The following is a 12267-nucleotide window of genomic DNA, read 5'->3' on the forward strand; positions in this document are numbered from 1 at the left end:
ACTTACAACATCCAACAAAACGTTATACCCTGACTGGTTTTGTGTTACCATGTTCATATGGTTCCTCCAAGTAAAATAACACACTCAACTAGCTAGCTATATTGCAGCGAAACGTTGGGTAGCCAGCTAACCTTAGCTAACTCCACAGGATTCAAAATAGCTAGCTACTTAAAAACACGCCCAACGGAGTTCGTCCTGGCGATAATTTATTCTTTTAATGGCCACTCTACAATTTGACAGTTTTCTCTTTGGCATTTCTGCCAGCTCTACTCTATTCCACGTCTTGGAAATCTTACCGTTTGTTTAGAAATATCTTATTTCAAATGAAATAGGCATACTGAGAGCGTCTCGCACACCTGTCTAAATTGCTTTGGGAGGGAGGGGTTTAGGGAACATCTGTAAATTGGGGCTACGCAGGAAATAATCTGGGTTGTAAAATACAACAGCAGGCACAAACGTTTTCTCTTACTGATCAGGGATTTTGCATAAGTGTGGTAGTCTGTAAACAGTGAGTGCATGATAACCATGTGATGTGGGGTTTTTGTCTTTTGATGGTGTCATTTTAATATTCTTTGCTTTATCTATGTTTACCATAACGGTCTATAATGTTTACATATATCTACTACAGTTTTCTATATTCTGATTGTTACATTTGCTTATCAAATCTAATATGCAAGATAAACTGTAGAGTTTGATTTAAAAGTGACTGCATGCTATTGTGAAGTGAGGCAGATTTACAGAAGCTGGCAAATGTGACGCAGGGATGACGTAGTTACGCACCTCTGACACCTCACGCTGAACTTTCTTTCGCTTTCTCAAGTTGTCAGGAACAGAAACTAGGCAAAAACCTCGTCCATTTCAAGATCGATCCACTTTTGTGCATTTGCTAGACTGTCAAAGCACATTACACAAATCCGAGTGTAAGTTCATGTTAATGGATCTTATCTGTTTCTAAATTGAAAACTGTTTTCGCTAACAACCTTTTGGCGCTAAACTAATCAGGACTCGTAAACTGGCGTCACAATGTACAGTAAGTTCATCAATCCATAACGTTGCAATAAATACGTGTGCATAACTGCAGATGGCCGCTGGAGATCCTGCCGAGCCAACTGAACTTGGAGCTGGAGCTGAAATTGAGGAAGGAACGCTGACAGGAGACACAACAGACGCCAAACCTGACCGCAAAGGAAGATTTCTTCTTTTCGGAAGGTGATTTCCTTTTCAGCATTTCCTGTAGCTATGTGGAGATGGAAACCCGTAACGTCATATACATACAAGACATAAGAGTTTAGTCCATAAGGAATTTAAATCACTTCAAATTCACTTTCATTACGATTCCCTCTCTAGTTAGTTTACGGTAATTGGTTATGTATTACTGGAGTTATAGCACAATACAGGGATCTATCACCTGTGGCCTGTGTTAGTTATTGAGACTTTGATGGTGGAGTCTTGCCATTAGTTGTTATTCTTTTGTGTGGCATTGAGAATGCTTTGCATAACCAAATATACATGGCCTGAGTGTTCTACAGCTGCAATCCTGTAGGATGGTTTTCTACTAAATTTATCTCTATATTGTTCTATTGTTTTGCTTGCCTTCAGTATTTCCAATTCCTTTTGTCCCTATTTTCACCCCTAGTACTGTTATAGTGCAGTATGCTGGTTATCCAGTTCAAAAGAATATTAGCTGTGCTTTCTTGTAACAGCAAATTGGCATTCATTTCTCATATCATAATTGCAGATTTTCATAATTTCAATTATTCATTTATTTTATTTGCTCACACAATAAAACTGCATAAAATCCAGATAATAATCACACAAACTGTGTCGGGGGGGGTCAAGAGGCCACATGGTTATATAACAGACCTCCTAAACTAATTTAAAAAATTGAGAAATTCATAACTTTTGTTTTGACACAGCGAACCAGTTTTGGCCCTTACACAATGTCTTGTGTCTTACTAAAAGTCTGAGCGATGTAAGGGAGTAGCCTCTGTTCCAGTTTGACTCACAAGGTGGCACTGTTAACCTGTAGTGAATCAGAAAAGGGTTTATTGCCACAATAAGTACACAGAAACAAAACATTAAACATTATAAGAAATAAACTATAAATACAAAAAAAATATTTTGCATAACAAAAAAGAGGCTGAACGGGTTGAGTGCAGATTGTGCCAATAATACATACAGTATAATTCATGATGAATATTTAGAATATTTCTCTTTCTCTTTATCTGTAAAATGAAGCTGCCTGTATGTGTGCTCAGAAATGTTGTGAGGCTTTTTCTTGTGATTTTAAATGTCATGTCTTCAATGTAGATTTAACCATCGGAGCTTATTATAGCTTTAACGAGGTCTCATTCTCTAATAGACTTGTTGTTGAGATGTACATGGATCCTCAAAAAACATCCCGAAACACGTGTGAGGTTTTGAATTTGCAGAAAGTTTTTAACAATACAGTAGAATAATTAGTAATAATAATTAAATAATAATACTTTCATTTACATAGGTACATTTGCACAAAGAATTGATGCAAAAAATGCACAGATTGTTGCATAGAAATTCACCAGAATACCGGAAATTAAGGGTTTGACGCTCAAGAGCCCCCAATTATAATGTGTCCACCTCAATTTTGAAACGACACCTACGTCCTCGATTGTAATGATAATTGTCTGTATTTTTTTCTTTCTCGTTAGATTTTGCCTAAATCTTGCTTTAAACCAAGAACAAAATGAATGATGACCAGATTTGTTTTTAGTAATTTGTTTGTGTGTTAAGGTTGGTTCTTTTTTTTTTATTAGTAATTGATCTTTCAGTGTTGTACATCTTCTTGTGAATCTAGTTGTAAAGTTAAGGCAATTAGGCACTTACAGTATGGATGCCGTTACAGGTGGATTATTTGCGTGTCAGCATAGGAGCAACCTGTTGCCCTGTCTGACCTCAGCAGGGAACGAGGCTCAGGGGCCATGTGTGAATAGGTCTTTAGAAAGCACTGGTGTAGTAGCGAGGCTGCTGACTCAGGGGGCTCACAGTGCGCCGCCCCTGTCCTCAGCATCCGCTGGCCCAGTCAGGTGTCCATCCAGTGCAGAGAGCATGTCAGTATCCTAGCACACAGCCAAAAATTAAGCTGCCAGGCCTGGAAAAACTTAATCTTTTTGGGGGGAAAAAAGAAACAAGACAAAATCAACACATTTCAGATGCAGAGTGGCGTAGCGCTTAATGAAGATCCCAGGTAAGACTGACACAACCGCCTCATATTCCTTATCGCCAGCCTTCTACCTGCTCCTATTTTTGCCATGCCCAGCCCACAGCAAAACAGAATTGCAGCTCTTTGCCCACCCTCGTGCATTTGTTTGGTACAGTATGTTGGCACAATTTTGAAGTGGGAGGGGGGCTTGAAAAGTTCTGGATCACATGTTTGTTAGAATATTGCTAGGCTTCCAGTGGGTGTATGTGCATGAGACTGTTAGTGTGCATCGCTGTGTATTGTTTCTGTGCTTGAGTAACTTGATGACTAGGCTCTTCTGGAACAAGCCTGGATTTTCTGAGCTCCCAATAGGCCACTGTTGGCTTTGCTATCTGGATGCATCTTTTAAAGAATAGAAATATGACAGGTCTGTGAGAATTTCCTCTCGTGGAAGATTAACTCTCGCTCAATCCACATTGACGTGGTTGTGATTTTTTCATATCTGCGCTAAGCAACATTTTTCTAGTTTCTTCTTTAACCCGATAGTGGATTACTGCGACCAAATTTGGCTATGATATTAATGCCTTAATTGAAAATGTATGTAGTCTTAGGTTTCTGAGTAAGTGGATCAGAGTGAGTCAGTTTCATGTGAGTTTTCTTTGCATTGGAAGTCTTGACATTTACTTGTGTTGAAGTAACTTATATGTAGAAACATTTGGGATCAACACTGTCATGTTCTGTAGGAATCAAGAATATTTAATATGCAATGTTTCACTTTTGCGAGATGCTGCAATGTAAGATAAGAGTTACTTTATGGAAGTTAAAAGAACAAATGGCCTGTCCATTTGTAATTCTTTTATTTATTGTTACTATTTATTCCTTTTGCTGTTTTTATTTTTGTTTTGTTTGTTGTGTAAGGTCTATACATTAACAATGGAATAATATTATGCAAGTGATTTGTGTTGACTGTGTGTATCTTTTTTTTTTATCCACTAGAGTAGCAGCCTTTGTAAAGATAAGCTGAACTTAAAACATTGTGCATTAGGTACAGCTTAAAAGTAAATAATAATATTGCAGCAGTTAAGTTTTAAGTTTAAATGTTAAAAAATGCTACCATAAAGTTGTAACTGTACTTTATATTCTGTTTCTGACTCTTAATAGTAAGAAGAACAAGGATGGCCAGAAGCGGGAGCAGGACTACTCTTCTGAAAGCCATTATAGAATTGTTTCACCAACATTCCAGTATAAGATGAGCCACCAGCGAGTGGGCAAGTGCATCATCATCAACAATAAAAACTTTGATGAAAAGACAGGTACAGGCATTGTATACCTTATTTAATTTTACCTTATCTAATTGCATAAAGAGTGTGTATTCTAATCAGATTGTCTTGGCAGGGATGAATGTACGCAACGGCACAGACCGAGATGCAGGTGAGCTTTTCAAATGCTTCAAGAGCCTGGGCTTCGATGTCTTCATCTACAATGATCAGACATGTGAGAAGATGGAGCATCTTCTCAGAGAGGGTAAGTAGTGAAGTCCTAACATTTTTCTTGTTTCTTTCATGTGGGTAAGTAACAATGTTGAACTAACAGGATGCCAATACCAATCCCAACACTTAAGATATAGAGAAACAGAAACCTTTCAAAAAACACCATGAAAACATTATCAGATGTTCTTTCATACTAAGGTAGTTCACAACAGGTTGTATCGACTCCTGTGAATAACTTTTGAACAACATTCAGGAAGGCAAGATTTATTGCGGGACGCTTGTACCTCACTCAGTTAGTTTTAGTCAGCTGTATCTAATAAACTGGCAACTGAGTGTAATGACAAAGTCCAGCCACATTTCAATTTTAAGGTAAGAATATCAGTGCCAGTCAGATATGTCTTTACTTTAACAGCTTTATTATGACCTCTAGCAGATTCATTAATATATGTGTTTTGATATACATACAGTAAAGTTATGCTTAATTACCCTTCAGTGTGATCTACAGGTACAACTTGTCGTGATTGTCACAGCATGTTGTGTTTCTTAAAACCATCAGGTCAGACAGCGGGTGGTGCTGTTGTAAAAATAATTACACACTCTAGATTCTAATGAAGGTGCTGCCAATTTCACCAAAAGGTTAAGACTTTTGCTGCTCCACTGGATTGGTTGGATGACAGAAAATTCACCCCTCAGGCACTTGGGAACACGAATGGACTTTCTTTTATAATATAATAAGATATGACTTTTTAATGCCTGCTATTTCTTAGAATCTGCACACATTTTGTCCAGGTAGCACTGAGGCCTGACAATAGTTGTCCAACCCTCGATTCAACACCACGTCCAAAACAAGAGACTTCTACAGGTGCAAAATAGATGCCATGGCATTTTGGTGAACCGTCAACCTTTCCTCTAGTATCAATATCAGGCCAAAATTTCCAATTAGTTAACAATACATTTTGGGCACCCAGATAGCTCAGTTGGTAGAGCGGGTGCCCATGTATAGAGGTTTTCCTCCTCGACGCAGCCGGCCTGGGTTCGAATCCAGCCTGCGGCCCTTTGCTGCATGTCACTCCCCCTCTCTCTCCCCTTTCACAACTTCCGTTGTCCTGTCCATTAAAGGCCTAAAATGCCCAAAAAAATAATCTTAAAAAAAAATATATATATATACATTTTAAAAATCAAATAGATAGATTGTCATGAAGTTTAATCGGCACATTGTGTTCCCTTACGGATGATCTCTTCCCTCCAGTGCAACCCCTCGGGCTACCAACTTTGTACACTGTATCTTCTTATTGGCAGTTTACTATGGGATTTGCTCAGCACAATCACGGTTCTGAAGGGATAAACACTGATGTGTGATAGGCTTAGGCAATATTTTATTATAAGATTAGAAAATTATAACCTATTTAAATAATACACAAATTAAAATGTAAATGATTATAGACAAAATCTTGTAAAATGCTATAATTCCTCAAAGCTATTTAGTTTAAGATACTTAGTATTAACTTAATAGTATAATTAATAATTTAATCAAATTATTGATAAACGAAATGAGTTTGCTAAATAAACTCCAGATCCATTAAGTTACTGATATTATTGATTAGTTTAGAAGTATAGGCCTGAGCCGAGCTAAGAGTTGAGTGTTTGTTTGTGTGTGTATGGGTCAGCCTCGGAGGAAGACCATAGTGACAGCTCGTGTTTCGCCTGTATCCTGCTAAGCCATGGTGAGGAGGGCATGATCTACGGAACAGACGGAGCCATGCCCATCAAGACCATGACCTCATTGTTCAGGGGGGACATGTGCAAAAGCTTAGTCGGAAAACCAAAACTCTTCTTCATCCAGGTACGAAGTTCTGACGACTTTCATTTCTAAATGACTGTGTGATAAAAAACAAAATGTGGTACGGTTGTTAATTAATGTGTAGATTTGTGTTGAGTTCATTACTTTAGAGTGAGTTGTTTTTTGTTGAGAAGACAGATTGCTCCCCACGGACAGATGATAGCTATTGTGTCATATTTGCCCATCTCAGTTTTTAAAAACAGTTAATTTTGAATTGCTTCACCAGGTCATCGTTGAGAAAGCTACTCAGGATCACAATGAAATGTCATTTCATTTACTTCACCAGGCTTGCCGGGGTTCCGAATTTGATGATGGTATACAGACAGATTCGGGTCCGCCAAACGATACCCTGGAGACAGATGCTAATCCAAGACATAAGATCCCTGTAGAAGCAGATTTCCTCTTTGCCTACTCCACTGTGCCAGGTAAACTAAGTTTCGTTTTAGATTATGAAATGCTTGAAGTTGAAGTGTTCCGGGTATCTGTCACATACCTGTGCTGGATGTATCGGTAGCCCTTGGAGCCTCGTTTCAGTGACTCTTGTTGATTTTCCAGGGTATTACTCTTGGAGGAACCCTGGACGCGGCTCCTGGTTTGTCCAGGCGCTCTGCAACGTCCTCAACGAGTTTGGCAAACAGCTGGAGATAATGCAGATCCTGACACGGGTCAACTACATGGTGGCTACCAGCTTTGAGTCCTGGTCTGAAGATCCACGCTTCAGTGAGAAGAAGCAGATTCCCTGTGTAGTCTCTATGCTGACCAAAGAACTGTATTTCAACTGACCGCCAGCCTAACTGACTGTTCTGTATGACAACACGGACTGACTGACTGACTGACTGACTGACCGACTGACTGTTTCAGGTGCCGACTAAGTGGTCCAAGCATTCAGGGATGATTCAGGCCCAGCAGGACACTGCAGATTTGGAGCACATATGACAGTTTGCATGTGTAGTTGGGCCCGAAAACAAGCACTCTGTGAGAGAAAAATATATATATTTACAGTGGCACTCCACGTTCATGTGCTGATGGTGAAACTTCCTCTTTAGGTTATTCTTCGGAATAATCTGAATCTTTTTTTGACAGGCATGTGAAATATCTATGTAATTCCACCAGCCCGGAAAATTTACTGCCAGTTTTTGTGGGTTTGGGGGAATCATATCTGAATGTGTCGTTCCATTTTCCAGCATTTGCAATAGATGTCGAAGGGAACTTTAGAGTGGACAGGAGTCTTTGGGCTAAATGTGTCCTTTGCATTTATTATATGAAATAGGTTTTATATGACTGAAATAATTTATGGTTTAGTGTTCTGAGAGAAGGAGATGATTAAACTGTCTAATGCAGTCCAAGCATTTGTACAGTGTACAATACTGTCACCATTGCACAGTAAAATGAATTGGAAAACAGGTGACATTTGAATGTTTTAAAAGCCTTTAGAAAGTCTATTAAAATTCCCACTAGGAAAGTGAATAGAGTGAAAGAAACATCTTTTGATTGCCAGAGTTGCTTTAATTTTTAACCCTGTCTGAATTGTTAGAGGGAGGGGAAAAAAGCATCTGGAAAATGGATCAGATCATTTTCAGCTATCTGTGTTTTAACGTTATCAGCTGTTAATTGTAAAAGAAAGAGAAAACAGGAAAGACAATACTCCTCTGAGCAAAACATGCAACAATGCTTTTGCCAAAGGCTCAGTGTCTCAGCCTTCCTAGCAAGTTTAAGTCGGTAGCAGCATGCTGGCATCCTCAGGTTCTTTAATGTCCCATGAAATGGGTTAATGTAATGTTAAAGAATGTCATGTACTGTACGTATGGCTAGGAGGGCGTGATCTCTTGCTGTGTAGTTATATGTTCTAAGAGATTCTGAGTCAAGTGCAAGGATTATTTGCAATTTTCCAGTTTACTCAGCCCAATGTTAAAGACTTCACTTGCTTGGGGTTTAACCCTGGGTAAGTGAAGTTTGTGTATTTGCATATAATCAAAATTACAGTAAGCACTTGTCTAATTAGTCAGGTTCCAAAAAAATCAGTTTATGAATTTCCCTTTTTTTAGTAAGACATTCGTCTTTAATAACTTTAATGGATATAAGGAAACATGCGGTAAGATTTCTAGACTAGAAAGAGAACAGAACAGAAGAGAAGAATATCAAAAATTGGATCAGACAATTGGGAAAGATCATGGTGCAAAGCTGGACTAGGGCCCAAATCACAAATTCCACATAATTTCACTGTATATTACTGTTGTACATTGTCTTATCATACACTACACTCTAGTAAGAGGTACCCAGCGAAGTCTTTTTTTTTAATTTTTAATTTTTTGATCTTTGATTAAGTTATTTTTAAGCCCTTCTTGCACCTTGTAATCGTTGTTTCCAAACAATATTGCATGATTTAGTAAATGAATCAGAAATCATTGAGTTATATGATAAAATATTTATTATAGTAGACATTTGCTGAGGTCATTACAACTTACACAAAGTTTGTTTCTGCAAATACGCTGTTCTATTGTGCCAAAGTCTGTCAATCACAGTGGCAGCTATTACTGGTGGTGACAAGTCTGAACATACACAATCCAAACTCTCATTGTCGCTGCAATGTTTTTACATTATTCACATGATAGCATGTGTCACTAACTTCGGGGGAAAACGTCAGCAAAAGCTTTTATCATATTTTCCCCTTTTCACTCCTTGTATTTTTTCATCAGTTCTTTTTTGTGACACTTTTACATCATAATTCTAGTTGCCAGAAGTGTGTTCAATACGGGCTAAAGTTAGAGACCTGTCCCATTCCACACCCAGTGCACTTGTCCAATATAACCACAACGCCGATCAGTGATGTGGTGCCCAGCCTGTGCGGATAGGAGCGTTTGCTCCACTTGTTTTGGATTGGAATTGAAGGAGGGAAAAATACTTTAAGGGTACAATTTTAAATGCTTTCCAGTGTTAAATGCTGTTGTCCTCAGGAATATATTTTTGAAAAGATTTGGAAAAATGAATGAATTACATTATACGTATAATCTGGCCCAATTTTCATTTTAATTTGGGGCAATACCTTGTTTAAATAACTTCAAAACAGAGGAATGCTCATGTAAACATTTTATTGTATTAAACATAACGAATTTATTCTGTAATGACTTGTCATTTTTCTTGCACATACACAGACCACATTAACCACATTTCTTTCTTTTTTTAACACAAAGAAGATGTTTGTAGCCTGTCAATGAATACATTGAATGTCATGTTTAGATTTTTGAAACAGTACGTCACTATAAAAAGTTATACCCACTGTTAAGTTTAATATTAAGCAATTCACAGTAACAGACAAACATCTTTAGCCTTCTGTTAACACAAAGGATAAGGATGTCATTCTTTATTCTCATTACAAATACCACAAAAAACAAAATCAACAAAGAATTGCTGTTGTAAATACTCACTTACGCGCCAAATGTGCAATAATCCACAGCTGAAAACAGTCTCCAACAAAGTCACTATTTACAACTGTTTGAGTAACAATTGATTACAGTGCCCAGATGTTTTTGAAATTACTTGTTTTTCAAATGGAACTGGATTTGTTGAAAATTTCAAAATGTGTAATATCGCCAGCCTCATCTTAAAGTTCAATTTGCTAAATAATAGACAAATCCAAACATATTGATTGAGTGTTCAAAAGCAGAGCCATCTAACCAAATTATTTATTAATATTTATGAATTTATTATTTATTAACTAAATTCTTCCTTTGCCAACTCAACTTCTGTCTTTTGCAATTCTGCAATTGCATGATTCAACATAGCATTACAAAAAAAAACGTTGCTACAGTATGAACAGCTCTAACGTCACATCAGCTTAGTATGAAGGTCACATCAAGAAAAGCATGAATAGCAGGAATTGAACAACATGATCTGTGAGATTCCTTCTGGTAAATTTAGACAGGCCAGACATGCACAGTTCCCAGAAGTGACGCAATGTCACAATTCAGTCAGATCAGACAGCTGATATTTCTAACCAGGGGCATTCCTGCCCCATCTCAGAGAACAGGAGCTGATCGGCAGGCATCGCTGATCTTAATGGACTTCCAGTTTGTGCCTTCATTGTCATGGCCAGGACACAATGCTTGATGTAGAGTGTCAGTGAAGGTCCCAGTGAAGAAGCAGTGGAGCGGGTTCATTGTATCAGGACCTAGGGAGCTCACCAAACCCCCCAGAAAGCTGCAGTATACCCCGATGGATGAACTCACAGGTCTGAAAGAGTTTCTAGGTGACAGGGACCTGGGATCGGATGAAAAGCAGCAGGTTGATGGTGAGACTCAGTAGTTGTTCAGTCTTGAATGCATCCATCTGAATCAGGTCAGGGCCAGTCCGCTTCAGAGCCTCAGATATTCTAACTTCAGACAAAACAATTAATAAGTATGTTAGGTGGGGCCCTCATCTATAAAAATGAGTTTTCATACAGCACAGTGTCTACAGAGTGCAATAAACACAAATAAGCCAGGTTTATATGGGGAAAGTGCTTTGTTGATGGAAAGCTAGGAGGACCACAAAATAGAAATGGATGTTAAAAATTGCATCGTAGAATTTATTTAACCTTGAGGTGACTTTGCCACAGTACAACAAGAACATGTTGTATGTTCCACCACTGTTAGCTAACATCCACTTGAACAATAGTTTATTTAATATATAAACATTCAGACTCTTCCCACCAATCTTTATCAAATTTGATAAATTTTTAGAGATGACTTATCACAAAATCAAAAAGTACACTATGTAAGATTTGTACTGTATTGTAGTTCTACTCACAACAGAACACAGACATAAACAAAATAATAGACTTACTGTTATCTCCACCTGCAAAGCTGCCAGCTTCTTCATCCTGTAGGCCATGCCATCTCTTTGTCTCTGCAGGTGCTGCTGATCTTTCAGGGGCATTTCCTTTGAAAATAAGAAGAAAATCAAAAGATCAAGAACTGCAGGTAAAAGGAACAAATGCTCAGGGTGGTTGATTAATAGTTACATCGGCTTTTCTTCCCAAAGAGAAACCATAGTGGAGGTGCTTACTTCATGTGTGGCCTTTCCTCGTACGTTAGTATTAACTTTCTTTATAGCAATGCAGGCACAACTTCACTGACCGGTGGTAACAACACGACCACAAGGGTTTTATATAGACCTGTCACAGATTTGAAGGCTTTATGTGGTATGGGGGGAGCACAGGGGGTTGGCCTTGTGATATATGTCCTGGTGTACTTGCAAACATGTGCTTTGTTTTATTAAGGAGAGGGCATGAAAGAGAAACAAGGTTTTGAGTGGAGCTGGGCAAACACCTGTTTGACATCTAAATGTCTCTTTGTGTGTGTGTGAGTGTGTGTGTGTGTGTGTGTGTGTGTGATCACTTTCAATCACTGTTAAAGTGCAACTTCACTCTGAGACAGTCAAAATAGTCTCAGCTGAGGGAGGCCTCTTTTGATGCTTATCATAGCATGCCTACCAATATGGCATTTTACACGCATTGCACAAGTGGCCCATGCATACGAACACAAGTAGGAAAGGTCAAAAGCAAGCATGGCACAGCAGGGCCACATGGCTCCATCTGAGTGCTACATCGACTGGTCACTCAAACTGACATGAGCTATGTGCAAGACAATTTCAAAACCGCCACTTTAGAGAGACCTTATTTGCTTATCATCTTAGATCACGCAATGTTAACGATTGTTATTCAGCTGAAAAACCAACATCAATCAGAAACATTGTTTCTCTTTAACTAGCCTGCACCTACT

The 12267-nt window shown here is 38.4% G+C and overlaps 1 protein-coding gene across 2 annotated transcripts; it reads left to right on the forward strand.

The window, feature by feature from the left end:
* The first annotated feature begins 705 nt into the window (after positions 1 to 705).
* casp7 (caspase 7, apoptosis-related cysteine peptidase) lies at positions 706 to 9622 on the forward strand. 2 transcript variants are annotated; one of them, XM_034860232.1, is made up of 7 exons: positions 706 to 920; positions 1082 to 1209; positions 4340 to 4491; positions 4574 to 4702; positions 6336 to 6511; positions 6795 to 6933; positions 7064 to 9622. In XM_034860232.1, the coding sequence occupies exons 2-7, from the start codon at positions 1082 to 1084 to the stop codon at positions 7288 to 7290; spliced, it is 951 nt and encodes a 316-aa protein (XP_034716123.1). In that variant the 5' UTR covers positions 706 to 920; the 3' UTR covers positions 7291 to 9622. The 2 variants fall into 2 exon arrangements, with proteins under 2 accessions (XP_034716123.1, XP_034716124.1); XM_034860233.1 differs by lacking the exons at positions 706 to 920; positions 1082 to 1209 and adding an exon at positions 2794 to 3223.
* Positions 9623 to 12267: the final 2645 nt, after the last annotated feature.

Source organism: Etheostoma cragini, chromosome 21, assembly GCF_013103735.1.
Source record: "Etheostoma cragini isolate CJK2018 chromosome 21, CSU_Ecrag_1.0, whole genome shotgun sequence".
NCBI classification, from domain to species: Eukaryota; Metazoa; Chordata; class Actinopteri; order Perciformes; family Percidae; genus Etheostoma; species Etheostoma cragini.

Bases quoted from the DNA above. Each gene is read 5' to 3' on its own strand.
- casp7 (XM_034860232.1), top strand. From the start codon at position 1,082: ATGGCCGCTGGAGATCCTGCCGAGCCAACTGAACTTGGAGCTGGAGCT. The intron at 1,210-4,339 runs GTGATTTCCTTT...GACTCTTAATAG, and splicing joins AGATTTCTTCTTTTCGGAAG to TAAGAAGAACAAGGATGGCC. The intron at 4,492-4,573 runs GTACAGGCATTG...TTGTCTTGGCAG, and splicing joins AAACTTTGATGAAAAGACAG to GGATGAATGTACGCAACGGC.